General features: G+C 33.0%; 1 protein-coding gene across 1 annotated transcript in view; it reads left to right on the forward strand.

The window, feature by feature from the left end:
- The window catches only part of RAB21 (RAB21, member RAS oncogene family), a 33,283-nt gene extending 16,312 nt beyond the window's left edge, over positions 1 to 16,971 (forward strand). The window contains exons 4-7 of the mRNA XM_052000775.1: positions 617 to 680; positions 5,852 to 5,906; positions 10,301 to 10,389; positions 12,373 to 16,971. Coding sequence (XP_051856735.1) covers positions 617 to 680; positions 5,852 to 5,906; positions 10,301 to 10,389; positions 12,373 to 12,509 — 345 coding nt within the window. The 3' untranslated portion in view covers positions 12,510 to 16,971. The remainder of the gene's footprint in view (positions 1 to 616; positions 681 to 5,851; positions 5,907 to 10,300; positions 10,390 to 12,372) is intronic.
- Positions 16,972 to 25,596: the final 8,625 nt, after the last annotated feature.

Below are 25,596 nucleotides of genomic sequence, written 5' to 3' on the forward strand. Positions count from 1 at the left end.
TGAGAGGATAAACAGAGTACAACCATTGTGAAAATACTATCAAATTCTCCCTGTGGGAAACAGAATAAAGGATCAAGTGTCCCACAGGATATGTGTTATTGGAGCAAAGAGATTTGGGCAGTGTTAGACTGAGAAATATAGGGCACACTTCTTTTGAGCAAGTAGGGGGAGTAGTATCCATTTTTCTTTAGTAGGTAACACAATCCTTATAGAATTCCTCTGTTGTACAGTCCTTCAGCAAGAACTTGTAGAGTTATAGAGTAATTTAGAGGGATTATTTAGCTTCTTTTTGCCAAATCTTTTTCTGTTAGGCTTGTTTTCACTTTCTATTTATCTTGTTGCTTTAAAAAAAAAATTAAGCCTTAGAGATGAGATTTAATCATAATCAAAGAAACTTTGTGCACTGTTTAAATTTCAATTTTTCAACTTCAAAATTTCAAAAAAAATTTTTTTTTTGGTTATGAGGTTTAACTTTCAAAATGATGACTAAAAAAAGAGTGAGGATTAAAGTTATTTCCTTATAGCAAATTATTTGTAACACATATTGTGTTAAATAATAAAATACTGTGATCCAAAGTAGGACTTGTATTTCAATACATACTTTTTGTATACACAGGTAAAAAACTGGGTCAAGGAATTAAGAAAAATGTTGGGCAATGAAATCTGTTTATGTATAGTTGGTAAGTATTTAATTTATTTTAACTTAGTCTTATGTCTCCATATTTCATGGAAGAAGTATTTACCTTTTAATGTTTCTAAAATTATGTCAAAAAAGTGAAGAAACTTAAACATATTTTAAAACGGCTCAACCTAGAATCATTTTCAGTGCTGAAAATTTTGAGATTATCTATTATCAACTATGTTTTAAAGATGAGAATGTTGAAGCACAGAGGGATTAAATGACTTAGGCTATAAGCCACTTTTTTTGAAAGTTAATATGAGTGAGCTAGAAAATGGGCAGCTAAGTGGCATAGTGGATAGAGCACCAGCCCTGAAGTCAGGAGGACCTGAATTCAAATCTGGCGTCAGAGACTTAACAGTTCCTAGCTGCATGACTTAACAAGTCACTTAACCCCAAATTGCCTCAGGAAAAAAAAATTCATTTCAAATGTAATATTTCTAATTTATTTCTCAAAATGGTGACTCTGGTAACTTAGCATCTTAATTAGGAAAATCAACCTCATTTAATTAAATTTGCATTAACAAATTGTTTGAATCTTTTTGTTAAGTGTCTGAGACCAGATTTGAACTCAGGTCCGGTGCTCTATCCACTGTGCCATCTATCTGCCCTGTTTATATCTTTTTTAATGGAAAAGAAGTTACTTTTTTTTTTTTTTAACTGGTCTAAAATAGTAACAGAACGATGTGAACTCATAAAGAGTATATAACTTGTATAATTGAGTTTCATTTCTGAGTTGGCCAGTTTACTATTCTTGTGATATGAGTAAATTATTTGACCTTTTCAAGCATCTTACTTGTGAAAATAATGAAGTTATTTTCCTTGCCTTTTTTGTGAAGCTTGACAAAGGAAGTATGTAATATTTTGTAAATATAAACCTCTAAATCAATGTAAGTTGCTCTTATTTTATTGGTGAATAATATGGTGATATGGTGGATAAAAAAGCCAGTCTTGGGATGAGGAAGAATCACACTTAAATCTTGCCTCTGATATGCTATTTGCATGACTTTTTAGTATATCACGAATCTCCCAGTGCTTCGTAGCCATCACCTTAAGATTTGTAAGTAACATAAGAGGTGCTGTTCTTAACTAGTACAGTAATTTTCTCATTGGGAGTTATCTAAATCAATAAAGGCATAGATTCAGTCAAAATTTTTTTCTTAGCTATTTTCTTCATGAATCTTAGTTATAAGGGAACCTGGTAGCTTTCTAGTCCATGCAGTATTTAATACTATTGGCTGGAGGGTGGGGGCAAGGAGGAGAGGGAAGAGGCATAGCGAAGAGAAATATCTGGAGCCAGGTATACCTGATTTCAAATGTGACCTTATATACTTAGTAGCTGTGAGGCCCTGGGCACATCATTCAATCTGTTTGCTTCAGTCTTCTTATCTGTAAAATGGAGGTAATAATGACACATAGTTCCCAGAATTTTTATGGGTATCAAATGAAATAATAAATAAAGGGATTAGCATAGTATCTAGCAAATAATGATTACTACATAAATAGTGACTGTTAGTAGTAATATTCCTTGTAAGTGGATATCTACTCATGATTTGAACATTTTTGGTAATAATCAGTCCACTTTTGTGCAAAGCAAACCATTTTTACTGAACTCTTAATTGTTAGTCTCTCCCTTTACTTTAAGCTGAAATCTGATTTTCTGACTTCCACCTGTTTTGCATTCTTAAGTGGAATGGATCTAATATTTTGCTAAATAGATTTTGATAATATATTCATGATCCCATCAGCATAGGTTCTCCATTCTCTGATACAGATCACAGAGTCTCCATATCGTCTTATTCCATATAATGTTTGTACATATTTTTTCTGTAAATCTTTCTAAACAATCCTAACATCTTAGAGATCTTCCTCTGAAGAAGAAGCCCATGGACTGTCCATCTGTGATTTTTTATGTTTTCTACATGACTAATCTAGATTAATTTCATGTTCAAACATACTTTGAGTAATGTATTTCTTAATACTTGAGACATTGGCAGTATACTGTGTAGCTTACTTAACTTTTAACTTTCTATCTTCTTTTTGTTTGTTTGTTTTGGCATACCTACAATTTTGATTATTCCAAGATAATATTCTGTATTGCCATGCTCAGAGAATAATGATGTTTTTAAAAAATGGGCTTTTTTTTTTTTTAAAAGCAAATAAGAGTTTGGGATCATTAAACAACTGCAAATCACATTTTAAGTGTAATTCTACTCCATCCTTGGCTCAGTTAATTGTCCCATTTTCATCACTTGCCCAAGGAAAGGTTGATTAATTATATGATTAACCAAATAGTATAATAATGTGTAATTTTATGCCCTTTTCAATGATATGGTGGTTCAGAAGAGATTAGCTTTTTTGTTTGCAATAGTGATGTTAAATTCAAATACAAATGGAATCCCAAGTTATGCTTACTTAGAAAAACATTAATTAAATTATGTGGTATTGTGTATTTATTTTGTTAAATGTTTCCCGATAACGTGGTTTGTATTGTATTGGATGTGGTTTGGCTTATATTACAGAATTTTGAGAATTCTGCAGTACAAAATGCCAAAAATAAATGGAATAAAAAATACATCTGGATATAGCTTCAGATATTTTAAGGTCACTATCTTTTCCCTTTTCTCCCACTCTGTTTTCTCTTCCACAGAATATTTTTCTGGATATAATTTCCGGGCCTTTCTCTTAAGTCATCTTTTTCTTGATAGATCCTTGTTAAAATGTGGCAAACAGTATTGCATATACTATTCTGGCTTTGATCAACTAGAAGGCTGTAGACTAATTCAAGTGGGTCTTTGCACTATATTTGTGCATCTTTATTTCTTCATCATACATTTAACTTTTGAACAAAATCTACTTTAACATTTAAAAAATGTTAGTCTAGATCCCTTTTTGTTTGTCTATTTATGGATATTTTGTTGAAGCCATGTTAAACATATCATTGCTTGTTAATCTCATCTAAAAACTCTGGCTCTTACATGAGTTACCAAGCCAGATATTAGCCAGCTGTGGGCTTATAGTTTTTTGGTTTTAAAAATGTTATCAGGACTCTTCATTTTTCTTAGTTATATTTTATCTTGTTAGTCTTGGCTAAATACAGTCCCTTTGATTGATTTGAATGTTTATTTTTTTGTCATCCAACTATAAGATTTTTAGCCTCTCTTTTTTGGAGATAGTATTATGTATACTTTCTATAGCTTCAAATTAATTTTGATTTGATTTGAAATAATAGTAAAAATGTAAAAGGTATCTTGGAATACTGATTAAAAACCTTAGTAATATTAATATAATTGACAATGCATTAAAGTTTGCAGAATGTTTTACAAGCATCCTGTTTGAGCCCTTGTGAGGTAGATGATATAGATATAATCCTCTTTTATAGGTAAGGAAACCAAGAGTCAGAGAAATTTGAATAATTTTTTACTTCTTAAGCAGCTATTAAGTGTTAGAGGTAGGATTTGGATTGATAGCTTGCTGCTTGAAAATACTGTAGCACTTTATCCATACTATGCCACAATCCCTCAGGAAATTGGGTATTTTAAGATATTGTTAGGAAGAAGTGACCCATGGAATGTGGATAGAAAGCTAGTATTAAAGCACAACGACTATTATACATTAGCTGTATAATCCTGGGCATCTCAGATAACTTCTCAATATTCTAGGCAGCTTTCCAAGACTTGCAGCCTATATTGGATAGATGGAATTTCTTAGTCCAGGAGTTCCTTAAGTCACATATTTTGTCTTTACGATGTCCCTACCTAATTTTTAAAGGGGGAGGGTAGGGTTTAATGTGTTTGCATTGCCATTTATTAAAAAGTACAGTTTATTAGATTCATGACTCACCATGAGATAAGTAATTAAGAGTCAATAGTTGAAAACGAAAAATTATCCAGTACTCATTGGTCTTAGGATATGTTATTTGAGTTGGTGAATAGGGAACTGTGATAGTGAAAATAAGAGAAAATAAGGAGAGTTTAGTTATAAGAAGAGAATCTACATTAAGATCAGAGCAGAAGTTCTGTATTTGTATTAGGTATTTTGTATTAGCACAGATATGATATAGTGAGGTGGGAGAGAGACTAGCTTTCAAAAATCCCAAACTTGCCTTTTTTCTAACCTGCAGTGGCCAAGGAAGAATGAAGTAGTTCCAAATTCCAAAACCCAAAAGAAGTTAGGGGATTTTTCAAGGCCATTGTCAGTGGAAATGAATATTTAAAATGGGGAGAAGGGGATGATGTATAGAATGGAAATGTCCATAATTTAAGTACTGGCGAAATGATTGCCAAGGGTTAAGACAGAAGTTAGACAGCTGAAATCATAGTTCTTTTAATGAACTAATATCAGAGTCAAACTTAGCAAATGAGGCCATGCTGAATGAGAACTAAAAGGCTTAAACCATGTGAAACTTGAATGATAAACCCGTTACTCTTTTCACTGATTTTATCTGTCTTCTGTCACAGTTGTATGGTTGCCCATGCAACAAATGCTTTGTTAACAAAAAAATAGAAATAGAAGGAAATGTATGTTCTTTTAGCTTCAGGCTCCTGGATTTAAGGAATCAAGGAAAATCAAGATAAATAATGGTGGTAAAAACCTAATGGATTGTACTAGCCAACTGGATTCTGAGTTGATTCTTAACAAAGTAAGGTGCCTTCAGGTGAGAGAGGCTTCTTGGAAAGACAATAGAGTTCCTTGGAAGAAATTGGCCATTTATAACACAAAAAGTTAAGCTTCAGGATGGATAGAAAAGCCTAGATGAGTCCTGTTAGCTTCAAGAGAATTAATAATGAGATTTTGATGTTCTTTATATTTGATAGTAGAAAATTATTTTATTCTTCAATCAATTGAAAGTTGTTATGGTCATAGTTGTTATTACATTTATTATGTCATGATATAACATTTTGTAGAAACTGTAAAGAAACCTCCCTTCCAAATGAACTAGGTTTTTTATTGATTATGGTCTTGTAGAAAGAAAATGGACTATTAGTTTTAGTCAGTGGACACTCTGATATTTTCTCCTTTTGTCTGAATTTTTCATTTATAATATCAGTTAAGAACCAAACAAAAAAATTGTAATCTGTAGTATTATAAAAATTGTGAAGTGATTATTGTAATTTGTCAGTGAAAATGAGCCGTCATTAAAAGTTCATTTTTTTTTTTTTTTCTAATCAGGTAATAAGATAGACTTGGAAAAAGAAAGGCATGTTTCAGTTCAAGAAGCAGAAATGTAAGTTGTGATTTTCTTCCTTAATTCACCACCTCAAGTTTTTGAATGTTTTCTTTTTATCTGCAAAATTATTTAATATTTTATTTTTCCCCAGTGACATGTAAAAACTTTTTAACATTAGTTTTTAAAACTTTGAGTTCCAGATTCTCTCCTTCCCTCCTACCTTTATTGAGAAGGCAAGCAATTCTATATAAATTATACATGTGTAGTTATGCAAAATATTTTCATAATACTCCTGTTGTAAAAGAAAAGACAACTTCCTGTAGAAGTTGGGATTTTAGTTGTGATTTGAAGGAAGTCAGGGAAGCCAGTAGGAGGGGATGACAAAGGAAGAAAATTCTAGGTATGAGAGACAAGCAGAGAAAATGCTTACATTGAGAGATAGTGTGTCTGGAACAATCAGGAGACCAGTGTCATGAATTAAAGTGTACATATCCAGCTGTCTGAGAAGACTGGAAAGTTAGGATGGGATTAGGTTATAAAAGACTTTAAATAGCAAACAGAGCATTTTGTATTTGAACCTGAAGGCAGTAGGGTAAAAACTTTGCTTTGGGAAAATCACTTTAATGGCTGAATATTGAATGGGGAGAGACTTGAGCCAGGCAAACCCACCAGCAGAATATTATGAAAATGAGGCCTGCACTAAAGTGGTGGCAGTGTCAGAGGAGAGAAGGAGCATATTGGAGAGATGTTGCAAAGGTGAAATTGGCAGGCCTTGATGTGGGAGGCAGGAGATAGTAAGGAGGTGAGGATAACTCCTAGATTGTGAGCCTGAGCATTTGGGAGAATGGAAGTTACACTTACAGTAATAGGGAATGTGGGGGACAAGGGACTGTTAGGGGGAAAGATAATAAGTTTTGTTTTGGACGAAATTAGTTTAAAGACAATGAGTGGTAGAATATTGAAGAAAAACAAAGTCTGGGGTGAGATGCATGGATTTAAGAATCATTAGTTATTTTTAGCTTGTTATTTATTTATTTATTTATTTTCATTTGGGGTTTTCTTGGCAAAGAAACTGGAGTGGTTTGCCATTTCCTTCTCTAGCTCGTTTTTACAAATGAGAAAGCAGGCAAACAGGGAGAACTGATTTGTCCAAGGTTGCAAAGCTTGTAAGTATCTGAGACCAGATTTTAGTCTCTGGGAGATGTCTTCCTGATGCCAGATCTGTTACTCTAACCATTTGCTAATTAGCTACTCCTGACATCGGTAGAGAAATCTATAAATGCTGCTGAGATCACCAAGTAAAGTAGTGTAGAGGGAGAAGAGAAGATGGCTCAGGACAGAATCCTGAGGGACACTTGTTGAAAGGTGTGATCTCAAAGATCCCATAAAGTACACATAAAGGTAGAAGGAAAAGGACATTGAGAAAAGATCATTGAATTTTAGCAACTGAGAAATTATTAGTAACTTTGGAGAGAGTAATTTTAGTGAAATAATATTGTCAGAAGTTAGATTTGTAAAAGAGTTAAGAAGAGAATGAGAATAGAGAAAGTGGAAAGGTGCAGCTTTTCCAAGGCGTTTACTACAAAAGAGATGTAGGACATTGTTAGTGGAGCTGGAAAAATTGAGTTTTTTTCCTGCTTGAGGAATCTACATGGAAGATTGTAGGAAGTAGGAAATGATAGGAGATGAGGAAGCCGAGGGAAGAGGACATTCACAGTGAATAGTTTCATTTTTTCCTGTGAAAATACAAGGAACTGTTGTCAATTAAGAGAATGGAGGGAGATTTGAGGAAAGATGAAAAGGATTTAGAAGAGCTGCTGTGGAAAATGGGATAGTGAGTGTGATAAAGGGAGTGTAGTGGGATTGCCTAACAACAGTTGAAGTTATATAACAAATTTGTAGTGGATCCGGTCAGAATTATTGTGTGATATTTTTTTTCTCCATCTTCATTCAGCAGCCCATATATGAAAGTAAAAGAGTGATCCAAAGCTGAGGGTTGGCTGGGCATAATGGATGATAGATAAAGGTCTAGGATTCAAGAAAGGAGAACAGTGTAAAGTTGAATTGATTCACCAAAGTTATGACGGGGAGGTGAGTGCATGGCTAGTGTAAGGCAATTATCTGGGAGATAATTGAAGAGTCATGGAATTGAGATTATGTGAAGATGAAGAGTAGGAGTAAGTTAGGAAGAGATGAAAGGACAATAAATTAGGGATTTCAGAATTCTTGAGCATGGAGTACATTTGTGAGGTAAGATCAAGGAGATCTTGATCTTTGTGACTAAGGTGGGGTGGAGTGGCTCATAGAAGTGAATTAGGTTGCAGAATTAAGTGGTTAAAATATTGAGGGAGACATCAGGGCGAATGGCTAAATAAATTATGGTATATAAATGTTATAGAAGAATATTATTGTTCTGTAAGAAACAATCAGATTGATTCCAGAGAGGTCTGGAGAGACTTATATGAACTGATCTAAGTGAAATGAGCAGCACTAAGTTCATTATACATGGCGACAAGGTTATATGATGATCAATTCTGATAATGTGGCTCTTCTCAACAATGAGATGATTCAGGCCAGTTTCAATGATCTTGTGATGGAGAGAGCCATCTGAGCCAAATGACAGGACTGTGGGAACTGAGGGTGGATTACAACATAGCATTTTCACTTCGTTTGTTGTTTGTTTGAATTTTATTTTATCATTTTTTTTCTTTTTTGATCTGATTTTTCTTGTGCAGCAAGATAATTGTATAAATATGTATGCCTATATTGGATTTACATATATTTTTATCAGGTTTAGCGTATATTGGATAACTGGAGGAGGGAATGGGGAAAAAGAAGAAAAAATTGGAACAGAAGGTTTTGCAAGGATCAGTGTTGAAAAATTATCCTTGCATATGTTTTGAAAACAAAAAGTTTCAATAAAAAATAAAGAGGAAAAAATATTGAGGGATAGTCAGTATGTTTTAGAAGTGGTTGATATGAAAGTGGTAATTAAGGGGAAAAAAATTGTTAGCCAGATACTAAACTCATTGAGGAAAGGACAGTGACCTGGGGATCTGTAGATAATAGGTAGTAGGATTGTGATTGGGTGGTAGATATAAGTAGCATGAAGAGAGTTTGTTACCAAGTAATGGAGGAAGTATTCTAGTATTCTAATATTGATCAATGAGCTGAAGAAAATTAGTGAAAGTGCATTTATCATTATCATTAGTGAAAGTACATAGATCATTGGGGAAAAGCCAGGTTTTAGTAGTAGTTGTTCAGTCTTGTCCAACCCTTTTTGACCCAGTTTGGGATTTTCTTGGCAAAGATATTGGAATGGTTTGCCATTTCTTTGTTTAGCTTATTTTATAGATGAGGAAACTGAGGCAAGCAGTGTTTTGCCCAGAGTCACATAGGTAGTAAATATCCAACACTTACATTTGAATTCAGGCAGATAAATCTTTCTTTCTAGGCCTCAAGTTCTAGGCCCATGAAGCTACCAATAGGTTTTAGTAAGAAAGGATTGTGGAAAGAATTGTAGCGGAAAATATTTAGTTTGAAGGTGGTAAGTTTGTTCCCTATAAACAAGCATTCCAAAGGACTAATAGAAAATGGAAAAGTTTGGATCAAGTTAGATTGAAAATTTGAAGTGTTAGAATTGAAGGGGATAGGAATGAAGAATCAGGTGGGTAAGTAGATTTGGTTGATCATCTATAGAAGTTCAGGATATGACCAAGTATTATAATTCCCTTGTCCAGTCCACCCCAAAACAGTTTACATGCACTAAAAAAAAGAAAAGCTTCTTAGGCAATTGCATCTTAACTATTTTATTTACAAGGTAGGAAGACAGGGATATAAAAAGAAGTCCAAATAAAATTGGGCAAAAAATAAAAAATAAAGCCTTCTTACTTTCCCACCTCTATGTTTGTATTTATCTTTTAATCAGTTACTTCATATATTTTTGAATTTCTTGTTAGTGAAAATGACATTTTTATATCTGAATACTTCAAGGATTTGTGATTTAATTGGTCTAGATATTAATTAGCCTTATATTGGAAGTCACTACATTGTCCATGCTTTGGTCTTGGTTGTTGCAATAGTGACAACCATTTGGTAGGTAGTACACCTTTTGGTGATGAAAATTTGTATGAATGAGTTGTTACATAAAAAGTGAGATTGAAAGTTTTTTTTAAATCCCTTTGTGGAATCACATACTTTCCTAGTTGTAGGCTTCTAAAAGGCCATTCAATTCAGCTTGTGTCTAAATAATAACTTTCACATGGATAACAAGTTAATGGACTACTAATGTGAAATTGAATTGAAATATCAGCTTTAATTCATATTTCTTATTTTAGAGTATATTAAGATAGCTCAAAATAAATATGGAATAATTTGAATACCACATAAGACTTGGGATTTTTTGACTTAAAATTTTTGGCATCTCGTAATTTAGTTAATCTTTTTTCTAGGTATTCAGAATCAGTGGGAGCAAAGCATTACCATACTTCAGCCAAACAAAACAAAGGAATTGAGGAACTTTTTCTTGATCTTTGTAAAAGTAAGTGCATTCAGATTGATTCTGTTTAGAAATGAGTTGCTCTTAGTAACAATATCCCCTCAGATTGGAGAAATGAAAGTCAATCTTAGCTTATATTGTAGTGCTTCTTTTGTAAAGAAGTTTAATTTCTGTGCTTTTGTTAAAAAAAAAAAAATCAGGTGTGGCTTCCATTTGAAAGGAAAAGAGAGTGTGTTATTTGATGTTTATTGATTCCTTTACACATTTTAGATTTTGTGCTTATATTTGTTGTCACAAACATTTTTTCCAATATAGTTCTCTTTATCTTGATAATTTTTTTATTATGTAGAATTTTTTTTTAAAGTTTAGCAAAGTTCATGATACTTCTGGGATTTTTTTTTTGTGGTTTAATTTTTTTTTCCCTGTGTAATCAGTCAATTCATTAAAAAAGTTAATAATCATGCCCTTGATAAACAAAAGCATAGTGGGTAAAAAAAGCTGGCTTCAAAGCCAGGAAGACCTAATTTCTGACATCTTTTCTTTTTTGATTTTTCAAATTGTGGGTCACTTAAAACTTCTTTTGACATTCTGGCAACTCAAGACTTGCAAAGACTCGGTGCTTACCTGTTTTGGTAGAAAGAGGGTGCTTATCTTGAGGTTCCCTACATGAATGAAATTACTGATTCAGTTACTGTTCCAAAGTAGGAATCAAAAAGAAATCTTGAAAGAGCTTGGTGATGTGCAGCGGGAGAACTGTTCGGTTCTGCAAATATGTATTGTATCTAGGATATACTGCAACATATTTAACATATATAGGACTGCTTGCCATCTTGGGGGGGTGGGGAGGAGGGAGGGAGGGGAAAAAACGAAACATAAGTGATTGCAAGGGATAATGCTGTGTAAAAATTTATCCTGGCATGGATTCTGTCAATACAAAGTTATTATTAAATAAAATTAAATTAAAAAAAAAAAAAAAAGAAAGAGCTTGGTGAAATAATAGGAACCAGAAAAACAGAATTAGAAGTTTTTTTTTTTAATAAATAAGAATATTCATTAAAACCTTATAAATAAGAATATTCATTAAAACCTTATAAAAGAAGTCTGCAGGTACAAAGGGACAAGAAAAATGATGAAAAACTTGGAGATAGCAATAATAAAACTCATGTTGACGCCCAATTTTTATTTTCCATAAGTTTAATAAACTAATCTTTTGTAACAATGTTTCCCTTTTATAGAATGGGAAGAATGTCTGTTGAGATCCAGTCTTTTCCTTTATTTACATAATGTCAGATAGTTCTGCTGTAAAATGAAATACTTTTGTAAAAAACATAGGCTAACTGGGTATTTTCACAGCCCAGTAGACTTGGCTGTTTGTTTTGTTTAACTATATATGTTTATATTTTTGTTTTGTTTTTTCTTTCTCAGTGGGGAAAGGTAAGAGGGGAAAGAAGACATTTTTAAAATAAAAATAAAATATCATTTAGTTAATAAAATAAAACAAAAATCTTCATGCTTCAGGCATCTATAAAGGTGTAAGTTAGAGATTTATATTAATAGAATTTGCTCACCAGGAGTTCCTTGAAATGGAATTATAGCTCTATTTTTTCCCCCTACTACATGACAAGTTCATCTTCACCATTAACTATAATCTTAATTCTTTCTGAATAACATTTTTAAAAGACCAATGTTAGACATTTTGATTTTCCCAAGTAAAATAGTTCATTTTTGTTTTTCAGTATTTAGTATCATGACTGCTAGTCTACATAGATCTTGGTTGATAGTTTAAAGATGCACAAAACTCATTGTAACTAGACATTTGACATTTAATTTTTATTACATCTTGGTATCATTTAGTTTTTCTGAGTTGGGACTGTTTTAATGTAGCCATTTTAAAACAAATGGTTGAGTTAAATAACTAATTTAAAAATTATCTAACATCAGGATATTAATATCATAGAAATATCTTTTGAAGCTTGTTAGAGAAAATTGGAAGGCAGCTTCTTAAAAATTTGTTTTTTTCCTCAGGAATGATTGAAACAGCTCAAGTGGATGAGAGAGCAAAAGGCAACGGTTCCAGTCAGCAGGGAGCAGCTAGACGGGGTGTACAAATCATTGATGATGAACCACAAGGACAGAGCAGTGGAGGATGTTGTTCTGGATAACTATTCTCTTAAAGAAAATTCTAAAACAAACAAACAAACAAACAAACAAAAAAAAGCCCAAGAAAACAAAACTGTGGATCATTGCCCCCAATATGAAGACTGCCATATTCCAAATCACATTCTTTTACCAATGGAGTTATAGAATTAACAGTATTTTAAACTTACATTTATAACACTGCAGAGACCTTAAGTGCTGAACTAGTGGAGTGTGTGACAAGAGAATTGGCGTTTTCTACAGCGGTTAACAAAGCAATTACCAATGGCCTTTTTATATATATTTTTTCCTTTAGTAAGGAATAATATGCATGTAGAAATATTAAAGGCTTCATTTATATTCTTTTAAATCAAATCATTATTTAATAACTTATATATGTTGTTGTTGGAATGTGTACATTTTTGCAGCCCTTTGTATTTTGTGGTAAGTTGTGAATTGTATCACTTCTAAACAGCAAATTGATTCCTTTTTATTAGCAGACACCTGAAGTACTATTTTTGCAGGGTTAGCAAAAGCCCATAACTGTCAACTACTTTGATATATTCTATATTCATTCTGTATGCTGAGCTGGTAAAATACATTGTAAATTACATATTAAATATTTTATCTGCTTTTACAAGTACAGGTACAGAAACATGTACAGTAGTCTTGTCAGTGACTGTAAAGTGAATTAACATTTGGTGGACATGCATAAGCTTTTGATCTATAGTCTCAATATGGGTCATTTCCTCCTTCACCCTTAAGTCTTCACATAGAAGAGGGTTTTAAAAAATACTCACATTTTACTTTACTTGAATTACTGCTGCTGTTTGTTGCCACATAAATATGTCTCTTTCAAACCCTTTCTAATAAACAGCATTTTGTTCTGTTGTTGAAAAGAAAGGATGATGACCTCTGCTGATTCTGCTGTAGAATGATTACTAGAAATGTTTGAATAGAGCATGTTGATCCTGTCACTTTTGCTTTGGCTTCCCCTTAAGCTTTATATACAGCTTATCTGTGGGCATGGAACAAGAATGTAACCCCTCTTTTTTTCCCCAGTAACAGTCATTAACCTACCAAATTCATCTCCTGAGGCAGCACTTTGAAGTTTTTTTGTGAGCAAGTTCTATAAGGAACTATAAGAACTCCTGTTCTAGTCTCCTGAGTTTGTTAAGGTAGTTTCATATAATGTGGCATAATGAACACTGGAAAGAATTTATTATAAAATTTATATTATTGCACACTTTGTAAATGAATCCCATTTTAATAGGTTTTCTTTGGGGGGGGGATAAAATTATTAAGACATGTTTATTTTAATAAATTGAAGCAATAGTGCACACAGGAGGAACACAGATTGTCGAAATTAACTGATTGTTGTGTTCTGATATTTTTTCCATATTTGTTATGCTTGGAAAATGAGTAAATATGATGTCTGAGAAAGTGGAATGGTCCCTGGATTTACTTCTCATAATAATCAGTCAGATAATTAGATAAGTGGAGGATAGAATGATTGTGTAAAGTAAAGGTTGTCTTTTCAAGTGGATGAGACTAGGCTTAGTGCCTTTGGTATCGTTAAGTCATGGTTTTGCCAATTAAGTCACTATCCTATCTGAAAGAGTGCATTTGCTCATTTCAGAGTCCACAATCTTCCTGAGGATATTTGGGAGAGAGGAGGTAAATGAAAGTGCTTGAAATGAATAGGCCTGCCTTCTTATGTGAGTGGAAAGCACTTTGCCTCTTCATTTCTTTTATCTTTTCTGGGCTAGTGACTTCTTGTAGGGAATTCTTTTATGTAATACTACCTGCCTGTTCCAAGACAAACTTAAAAAACTTTGATGTTCAAAACTTAACCTGGAATAGATATACAATAAGCACTTTTGAGAGGGTGGAGGGAGGAAAGTGGAGTGAGATGTCCCTCTTTTCTCACTTCCCCCCCAAAAAAAAACCCTCATAATTTAAACGTTAGTAACTTTGAATGAAGACAGGTTTGACCATTATTCCAAATGAAATATTGTAAAGCAAAACAGTTTTTAATCTTTAATTTTTTGTAATCAAGGCTTCTAATTTACTTTTTGATGAGTAGTCCTAATGCTATCATGGGTTTTTTGTGTTCTACAGGTAACAGTGCACTGTTGTCACTAATATCTGAGATAACTGATAATTTTCTTTCCCCTACAAATAAGAGCTCTTTTATTTTTCTGTCTTTTTCTGTTTCCTTGTCTTTTTCCCTTTTCTTTTACCTAATTTTGTTTCCCCAGGGATTAGCCTGATATATTACAAGGCACTTTAATCAAAGTTACTTGGTTGATGCTGCCTGTGTAAAGGATGTACACAAATGCTTTTGATTCAGAGATTAAAAAACAAAAAGGACTTGTTTTCTGTCCTACAAACAAGATGGGATAGAATGAGAAAGGAAAATTGAGGAACTAATTAAAATTAAAGGGGGAGAAATTAATTCATGCTTATATTTATTCCTCTTTCTAATTGACTAATGTAGATCATTTTATTCACATAATGTGAACTGGAAGAAGCTAGAAAAGAGCTGATCATAGATGGTCTATAGGCAGGACTTATACTTTTTTCAATCATTTCATAGGCTATATAGTTTATACAAGTTTTTCTCAAACATGTTAAGAGAAAGACTCATGTCTTGTCCTAATGGTATGTGTGTGGGGAAAGATTCTCCTTGTTTGAAAACAAATGGAAAAACTCTGCCTTTAACTTAACCATATGCTGCAGTATTGAACTGAATGATTTTTTTTAAAGTTCTACTATTGTTGTGTGAAGTTTGTGTGTTACGATTTTTTACTCCTTATGGCATATGAAAACCACTCTGGTAATATAAGTAACATTTAATCCAAGATTAGTTTTGATAATTGTTGCTTGTTTTTATCTAGCAAATAATTAAGAAAAACAAATATTTATGGGGAATTTGAGACAAGTATAGATAAAATTAGAGAAGAGAAGAAAAAGACAGAAACTGAAAATAATTTTGCCATCTTATTTCTTTTTCTTAGTCACTAATTTATCATAGCATAAAACATGTAAAGAATGAATCATGCCAAGTTCTTAAGAGTCTTTTTTAAAAAACTTGTTTGATGGTTTCTGCATGCATAAAAATTAACAGCATCAACCTCTTAAATGCTTCTTTTTCACTTCTATTTTTTTACTTTTTGTATATGAAAATCTTAGAAGTAAAAAATGAACACTATCTTGAGCTCTTTGGAGGAAAAAATAACAGATAGTGAAGAAGTAAATTTAACATAGATTTTTAAGATATAAAGAGTAATTTTTAACCACTTGAAATCATAAAGCATCTTTTCCTAAAGGGATTTGAAAGGCATTGTGTTAATGCCTGGAGGAAGCATTTACTAGATTCTCAACAGATTTCCTGATTCTATCCTAGTATTTTGTTTGCTTGATTTTGCTTATTTTGTTAAAAAGTATGAACTGTGGTCCTTTGAGAATATTTGCTCAACTTAATAATACAGAACAGATTTGTTTTTTCTAAAAGAAGATTGTTAAAATCTAAAACTTAGTGACCAAGAATGTATATTTTGAAATCAATAATGTGCTCATAATCAGGCTTGAATTCCTTGTTTCAAGAGGAAAAATATACCTGTTGGATTGTACATTGGCTATTAACAAGTAGATTTTGGTTAAAATTTCAAAACAAAGGATAGCATTTTATTTAATTCTTTACATAGAATCATGACACTGCTGTTGGAAAAATTTTAATAACTTGCTTTCTAAATAAATTCAAAAACCCTCTTGGTTCCTACTTTTTTCCAGTGTATCTTCATAAACTGAGCTACTTCCTTTTTTAAAAAAAGTAACTTTAGAGTACTTGAACGTGAACATTTTAGTGTACAAAGAACAGAAGAGGTAATTTTATGTGAAAGAGAACTTCTATTATGTGATTTTAAAGTATATATTAAATAGAGCACAATAGTATCGACTGCTCTGATTGTTCCCCTTTTGAACTCTTGAATGTATTCTTTAAGTTTTTCATTGATACTCTTCTTCATTACTTTTGTTACCTGCCAAAAAAAGCCCTACTTTGTAACTTAAGATTCAAACAAAACAAATCAATCTATCCTATTCAAACTAGTTCATTTTTTTTAAAATTAATAATAGCTTTTTATTTTCAAAATATGTGCAAAGAGAGTTTTCAACATTCACCCTTGTGAATCACAAAATCACAAAAAAAAAAGGGTCACAAAAGGGTGACCCTTGTGTTCCAAATCCATTTTATTTTCTATGATCATCTTTTTTTAGTTGAGAACTCTTCCCTCATTGATAGTTTAAAAAAAAAGTATTTCTTTAATTTACAAGTAAGTCATAGCCATTTGTTATGGTTATAAAAATGTGTTTTAAATCTAATGCTGCTTGCTTTCCTTTGTCTTTTTTGCTGTAATTCTTCAGCCATATTGTTGTGTTGAAAATCTATCATTAAAGGTCAAGTTAAGGTGCTGTTTCTACGGAGCCTTTGTAGCCTAATCTGATTTTTTTCTCTCTTAAATCTCTCATAGCACTTCTATGTACATATTTCAAATTTGCATGTTGTTAGCCTATCAAATAGACACTTAATTGATCTTCATATAAGGAATTCATAGTATTGAATGGAAATTTACTTTTAAATCATTGAGATGGTTAGATGAAAGATAGTTATTTTGGGTTTATTATTTCAAACATTTTGACTGCCTACTATGTATAGAGTACCATAGAAGGTACATAAATAAACATAAGTGCCTCGTTGAATTTATATAATATCACCTTTCCAAATGTATATTGATCATTTGCCCCCTTGACCTTTTTGGGGGAGAAATTTGAGAAGAATGTAGGAACCTTGTATCTACTTTGGGATAAGGGAAGGAGCTGTCAAGGGATAGGAAAAGAAGCATGAAACATGGGAGGTTTGTGGGTAGATACTAAAAAAGAAAACATCATTATTAAGTAATTTTAAGATTTTTAATTTGTATTTGCTATCCATGAGATTGAAAATTCTTAAACCCCCCTGAGTCTTAACTCAGTATAGACTGTAGATTACCCTAGAGTTGATGTTGTAATAACTAGATTACCCTAGAGTTGATGTTGTAATAACTGCTTAGATTTACAAAGCATATTCTTCACAATAACCCAATGAGGTAGTTGGAGCAGGAATTATTCTTATTTTACAAATGAGGAAACCGATTTAGAAGTTTTAAGTGACTCAGTCACATAACTAGGAATGTAAAGTTTAAAATTGAATCCAAGTTTTCTGAAGAGTCAACTCTAGCATTCTGTTATAGTTACTAGGGCAAATTGGCTCAGATCAATCACCAGGTTACATAAACTTTGAAAGACAAGTCACCATATTAATAAACTAGTAAAACTAGTAGAATGAGTGGAAGTTCTTTCTATTATTATTATTATTATTCATATTATCATTATGGATAGGAAAAGTAAACAACTTGAACTGGTAACTGACCTGAAGAAATTTTAGTGACAATAGGATTCTGTTGCCTTGGGGAAGGTTTCTCAGAAAACTTGAGCTGCTTAAGGATTTGCCCTCACAGTGTAGCACATCCTTTTATGAGTGTGGCTGAAGTAAGAGATAATGCCATATCATTAAATTAGAATAAATTTGCAAATGTGCTACAGGAGAAGCATGCTGCTTTAGTGAATTTAATGCCTTAGGAATTTTTAAGCTAAAATGTCTGGTTGTGTGGCTTATCTCGTTTCTATGTAATAATGCCTTCTAAACCTGAAAATTTAAAATCCTGATTTTTTTCCTTAAGCATTTTGGTAGATATTTTTGCCCGGATAAGAGGGGATTTCCAAGGATATCCAGGGTGAAGTTTGGAGGTTGAGTATTATGAAGTATGTAACACAATTATTTGAAACAACAACAACATAAATGCAAAAAAAGTGCTTACAGCCTGATGGAAAGACAACATGCAAACTGTGCCTAGTGTGCTTTTCCTCAGTGATGTCAAGATAGAAACAGATGTCTACTGTTCCAACTTTTCTTCTCCTTCCCCCCCATCCTCTCCCTCAGATGGCAGGTAGACATGTATTTAACATGTATTGACATGTTAAATACAATATATGTATACATAGCCATACAGTTATTTTGCTGCATAAGAAAAATTGGGCTTAGAAATAAGGTAAAATTAACCTGAGAAGGAAATCAAAAATGCAAGCAGACAAAAACAGGAAGTGGAAATGTTATGTTATGGTTCACATTCAATTTAGACGCAGTTGCTCACCTAAGAAAAAAATGCAATTTAAAAGCCATAAGTCTTTGTCTTTCACAGATGTTGCCTTGCTTGTCACCAAATGTTTCCCTAGCAGACATAATCCATTCCTGAATAGGCCCCTAGAAAAGTAATGATAAAATTATGATTTTAAATTTATTTCCTAACCCATTATATAATTTTGGCATGCAGTATGCAAGAATAGTCAACCTTGAATCTCTCCTCTCTAATAATAAGTAACTGAAAGAAAAAATACCTGAATTTTGTTGCTCACTACTTTGCTAGTTATTGCTGACTCTGTGGATATGTGATATCTGTCTTACAGATAATTAAGTCTAAAGAAGATGATAATAGAAACATTTATTGAAGAAAAAATAAAATGAAACTTTTCCATCTTTTTGAATAATACAATTTTCTTTTTTTTTTATTACAGCTTTTTGTTTATAACATATATGCATGGGTAATTTTTCAGCATTGACAATTGCAAAATCTTTTGTTGCAATTTTTCCCCTCCTTCCCTCTTTCCTCTCTTCCCCTCCCCCAGATGGCAGGTTAACCAATACATGTTAAATATGATGAAGTATAAGTTGTTTTTTTTTTGGGGGGGGGAATGTTTTTTATTTTTAAAAATTTTTTAAAATAACTTTTTATTGATAGAACGCATGCCAGGTAATTTTTTACAGCATTATCTCTTGCATTCACTTCTGTTCCGATTTTTCCCCTCCCCTCCACCCCTTCCCCCAGATGGCAAGCAGTCCTTTACATGTTGAATGGGTTGCAGTATATCCTAGATACAATATATGTGTGCAGAACCAAACAGTTTTCTTGTTGCACAGGGAGAATTGAATTCAGAAGGTATAAATAACCCGGGAAGAAAAACAAAAATGCAAGCAGTTTATATTCATTTCCCAGTGTTCTTTCTCTGGGTGTAGCTGCTTCTGTCCATCTTTGATCAATTAAGGCTCTCTTTATCGAAGAGATCCACTTCCATCAGAATATATCCTCAAACAGTATTGTTGTTGAGGTATATAATGATCTCCTGGTTCTGCTCATTTCACTCAGCATCAGTTCATGTAAGTCTCGCCAGTCCTCTCTGGATTCATCCTGCTGGTCATTCCTTACAGACCAATAATATTCCATAACATTCATATACCACAATTTACTCAACCATTCTCCAATTGATGGACATCCTTTCATTTTCCAGCTTCTAGCCACTACAAACAGGGCTGCCACAAGCATTTTGGCACATACAGGTCCCTTTCCTTTCTTTAGTATCTCTTTGGGGTATAAGCCCAGTAGAAACACTGCTGGATCAAAGGGTATGCACAGTTTGATAATTTTTTGAGCATAGTTCCAAATTGCTCTCCAGAATGGCTGGTTGTGTTCACAATTCCACCAACAATGTATCAGTGTCCCTGTTTTCCCACATCCCCTCCAACATTACCCATTATCTTTCCCTGTCATTCTAGCCATTCTGACAGATGTGTAGTGGTATCTCAGAGTTGTCTTAATTTACATTTCTCTGATTAATAATGATTTGGAGCATATTTTCATATGTCTATAAATAGTGATGAAGTATAAGTTAAATACAATATGTGTGTACATGTCCATACAGTTATTTTGCTGTACAAAAAGAATCAGACTTGAAAATAGTGTACAATTAACCTGTGAAGGAAATCAAAAATGCAGGCAGACAAAAATAGAGGGATTGGGAATTTTATGGTATAGCTGGTTCAATTCATTACTGCTGTATTGGAACTGATTTGGTTCGTCTCATTGTTGAAGAGGGCCACGTCCATCAGAATTGATCATCATATAGTATTGTTGTTAAAGTATATAATGCTCTCCTGGTCCTGCTCATTTCACTTACCATCAGTTCATGTAAGTCTCTCCAGGCCTTTCTGAAATCATCCTGCTGGTCATTTCTTACAGAACAATAATGTTCCATAACATTAATATACCACAATTTATTCAGCCATTCTCCAATTGATGGGCATCCACTCAGTTTCCAGTTTCTGGCCACTATAAAGAGGGCTGCCACAAACATTCTTGCACATACAGGTCCCTTTCCCTTCTTTAAGATCTCTGGGATATAAGCCCAGTAGTAACACTGCTGGATCAAAGGGTATGCACAGTCTGATAATTTTTGGGCATAGTTCCAAATCGTTCTCTAGAATGGCTGGATGTATTCACAATTCAACCAAGAATGTATCAGTATACCAGTTTTCCCACAATCCCTCCAATATTCCGCATTATTTTTCCCTGTCATTCTAGCCAATCTGACAGGTGTATAGTGGTATCTCAGAGTTGTCTTAATTTGCATTTCTCTGATTAATTATGACTTGGAGCATCTTATCATATGGCTATAACTAATGGACTAATGAATTAATGTGAATTCACAAAGGTACAAAGTTTACTTTGTGAAGCTGGCATACTTGTGAACTCCAATGAGTAAAGGTGTAAACACAAGCATTGTACTAATTAGTTCTACTTAGTACCTTGTTTCAGGTTCTGCCCAAAACATCTTCTTGTAAGATTAGATCAACTCTAATTAGTTAGCAGTTTGTAAGGATTCCAACATCTCCCCCTTTCTTTTGTTTTGGAACATGGGATGGTCATGACCTCCCTGATTTCTCAAGGAGGTGAGAACCCCACCTAAAAGGTGATCACGCCTTCCCTGACATCTCAGGAAGGGAGATGAAAACACCAAAGGAAATAGGAAATCAAATCAGATTAGTGGGTTTCTGAAGGGGTACACATAAATCCATCAATATGGGCCAGAACTTCAAAACAGATATACATGGTATACATAAATCCATCAATATGAGAGGCATTACACATAATTTACATAAGCACATAGCAATATAACACAGGCTAGTAGTAATGTAACAAATAACATGAATCAATCTGAAAATTTATCTGTGTCCATAAGTCCTAGAAATAGTCCATAAGGAATCCATTATCCATTAATTCATGTTCATATGAACAATTGTTCATATTCTTTGACCATTTATCAGTTGGAGAATGGCTTGATTTCTTATAAATTAGAGTCAATTTTCTATATATTTTGGAAATGAGGCCTTTATCAGAACTTTGGACTGTAAAAATGTTTTTCCAGTTTATTGTTTCCCTTCTAATCTTGTCTGCATTAGTTTTGTTTGTGCAAAAACTTTTCAGTTTGATATAACCAAAATTTTCTATTTTGTGATCAATAATGATCTTCTTTGGTCATAAATTCATTCCTCTTCCACAGGTCTGAGAGGTAAACTATCCTGTGTTCTTCTAAGAGGAAAAAAGCAAACAAAAAAGGTAGAAATACTATGTTGTAATCCACATTCAATTCCCACGGTTTTCTTTCTGGATACAGATGATGCTCTCCATCATAAATCCATTGGAATGGTCCTGAATCATCTCATTGTTGAAAAAGAGCTATATTCATCACAATTGATCATCATATAATCTTGTTGCCATTACAATGTTCTCTCTTGGTTCGACTCATTCACTTAGCCTCAGTTCATGTAAGTCTACCCAGGCTTTTCTGAAATCATCCTAGATCCTAGAACAAGAATATTCTATAACATTCATATACTGTAACATCAGCCATTCCCCCAAATTGATGGGCTCAGTTCCTTGCCTTAAAAAAACAAAAAGTGCTGCTACAAACATTTGCGTATGGATTATTTTCTCTCTTTTATGATCTCTTTGGGCAGTTTCAAATTGCTCTCCAGAATAGTTGGATCAGTCCACAACTCCATCAACAATATATTAGTATCCCAGTGTTCGCACATCCTCTCCAACATTTATCTTTTCCTATTAGCCAATCTGAGAAGTGTTTAGTGTTATCTCAGAGTTGCATTTCTCTAATCAATAGTGATTTAGAGCATTTTTTCATATGACTAGAAATAGTTTTAATATCTTTATTTGAAAATTAATATTTTGATTTCAGAAAGGCCTGGAGAGAAGGCTGAGTGAAATGAGCAGGACCAGGAGATCATTATATACTTCAACAACAATACTGATCAATTCTGATGGACGTGGCTCTCTTCAACAATGAGATGAACAAATCAGTTCCATTTGTTCAATAATGAAGAGAAACAGCTACATCCAGCAAAAGAACTCTGAGAAATGAATATGAACCACAGCATAACATTTCCACTCCCTCTGTTTTTGTCCATTTGTATTTTTTATTTCCTTCTCAGGTTAATTTTACCTTATTTCTAAGTACGATTTTTCTTGTGCAGCAAAATAACTATGGATATCTCTACATATATTGTATTTAACATATACTTTAACATATTTAACATGTATTGGTTTATCTGCCATCTAGGAGAGGGAGTGGAGGAAAGAGGGGAAAAGTTGGAATAGAAAGTTTTACAAGGATCAATGCTGAAAAATTGCCCATGCATATATCTTGTAAATAAAAAGCTATAATAAATAAAAAAGTAAATTAATATCCTTTGACTCTCAATACAAATTTGAGTCTATTCTCTCTTTTATATAAATGAGGCCTTTATCAGACCCTTGGATGTAAACTTTTCCCCCAGTTTTTTGCATCCCTTCATTGGTTTTGTTTGTACAAAACCTTAATTTAATATAATCAAAATTACTCATTTTGCATTTCATAATTTTCTTTGGCCATAAATTCCTTCTCCACAGATCTGAGAGAAACCACCTTTTGTTCTCCTAATTTGCTTATAGTATCACCTTTATGTGTAAATTTTACCCATTTTGCCCTTGGTAAAAGGTGTTAGGTTTTGGTTAATGCCTAGTTTCTGACATATTTTCCGATTTTCTCAGAAATTTTTTGTCAAATAGTTTTTTTTTTTTGTTCATTTTCTTCTATTCATTTTTTTTGTTTTGTTTGATTCTTTTTTTTTTTTTTTGAGGTCCTCAATAATTTTATTTATTTTTTTTTTAAATTTTTATTTAATAATTACTTTATGTTGACAGAATCCATGCCAGGGTAATTTTTTTACAACATTATCCCTTGCACTCGTTTCTGTTCCGATTTTTCCCCTCCCTCCCTCCACCCCCTCCCCTAGATGGCAAGCAGTCCTATATATGTTAGATATGTTGCAGTATATCCTAGATACAATATATGTTTGCAGAACCGAACAGTTCTCTTGTTGCACAGGGAGAATTGGATTCAGAAGGTATAAATAACCCAGGAAGAAAAACAAAAATGCAGATAGTTCACATTCGTTTCCCAGTGTTCTTTCTTTGGGTGTAGCTGCTTCTGTTCTGTCATTTATCAATTGAAACTCAATTAGGTCTCTTTGTCAAAGAAATCCACTTCCATCAAAATATGTCCTCATACAATATCAAATAGTTCTTATTCCAGAAGCTGGAGTCTTTGGATTTATCAAACACTAGAGTACTATTGTCATTCACTTGTCTTGTGAGCCTAAACGATTCCATTGATCAACTACTCTATTTGTTACCCATACCAAATAGAACTTTCCATTTTTAAACTTTAAATGTTAGAGGTAGTTATTAAGAAATAATTTCATTTGCCTTGGGGCATGAAAGGTAATTAATTAATGCAAATTGGAAAATGGAATTTTCATTTTTAATATGAACTAGACAAACTTGTACAATTTGTTTTGGAAATTTTGAGATTTTTTAAAGGTAAAAAAATTCAATCTATAATAAAGAAAAGTGCCTTTTTAAGGTGTTATATTTCTAGCACTTAGTGCATATCATCTTGTCCTAAGAGATGTACTCTTTTTCTTTCCTAAAAACTTTCAATTATATTAGAAATTGCTTAGGGTTATTTCTGGACTTTTTTTTTTTTAACACATTGCTTTATGAATCATTTTTGGAGAGAAAAATCTGAGCAAAAGGGAAAAATTATGGGAGAGGTTAAAAAAAACTGAATAAAGAAGTGAGCATACATTCATTCTCCTTAGTTCTATTTCTAGATATAGATGGTATTTTCTGTCCAGAGTCTATTAGGATTTCTTTGGATCACTGAACCTCTGAAAAGAACCAAATCTTTCATAGTTGATCATCTCATGTTCTTGATGTTATTGTGTACAATGTATTTCTGATTCTGCTTGTTTCATTCAGCATTAGTTCATGTAAATCTTTCCAGGTCTTTCTAAAATCAGCTTGCTCACCTTTTTTTTTAAAGAAAATAATATTCCATTATCATCACATACCACACTGTTCAGTCTTTCCCCAATTGATGGGCACCCACTCGTTTTCCAATTCTTTGTTAGTACAAAAAGCTGCTATAAACATTTGTAAATGTGCATCCTTTTCCCTCTTTTATGATTTCTTTGGGATACAAAGCCAATAATAACTGCTGGGTCAAAGGGTATGCAGTTTTATAGTCCAATTTTGCCACATACCCTCCAACATTTATCTTTTCCTATCATTTTAGCCAATCTGAGAGGTGTAAAGTGGTACCCCAGATTTGTTTTAATTTGCATTTCTCTAATCAATGGTGATTTAGAGCATTTTTTCATATAACCATAATAGATGGTTTTAATTTTGTCATCTGAAAATTCCCAAGGCAGCCCTATCCTAGAGAGTGCTCTGGACAACTTTTATTGCTGGGAAGAAAAAGTTTTTAAACACCAAGCTTAAGCTGACTTCAATGATTTCAACCTATTGCTCCTTTTGCTATCTTTTCAGGTCAAACAGAAATCTAATCTATGATAACTCTTTAATTTCTTGGAGTATTATCATTTCTCTTCTCCATTCCAAGTGTTCTCCTTTGTCTTGTCCCTCAATAGATTATTATAATGCAAGGACTCGCAGCTTATGATCACTATAGTTGCCTGCTTTAAGCACTCTCTAGCACCTCAATGTCCTATAATGCCCAGAACTTCTTTTTTTTCCTTCATAGAACTTTATTTTTCTTCCT

This window comes from Antechinus flavipes, chromosome 5 (genome assembly GCF_016432865.1).
Source record: "Antechinus flavipes isolate AdamAnt ecotype Samford, QLD, Australia chromosome 5, AdamAnt_v2, whole genome shotgun sequence".
NCBI lineage: Eukaryota > Metazoa > Chordata > Mammalia > Dasyuromorphia > Dasyuridae > Antechinus > Antechinus flavipes.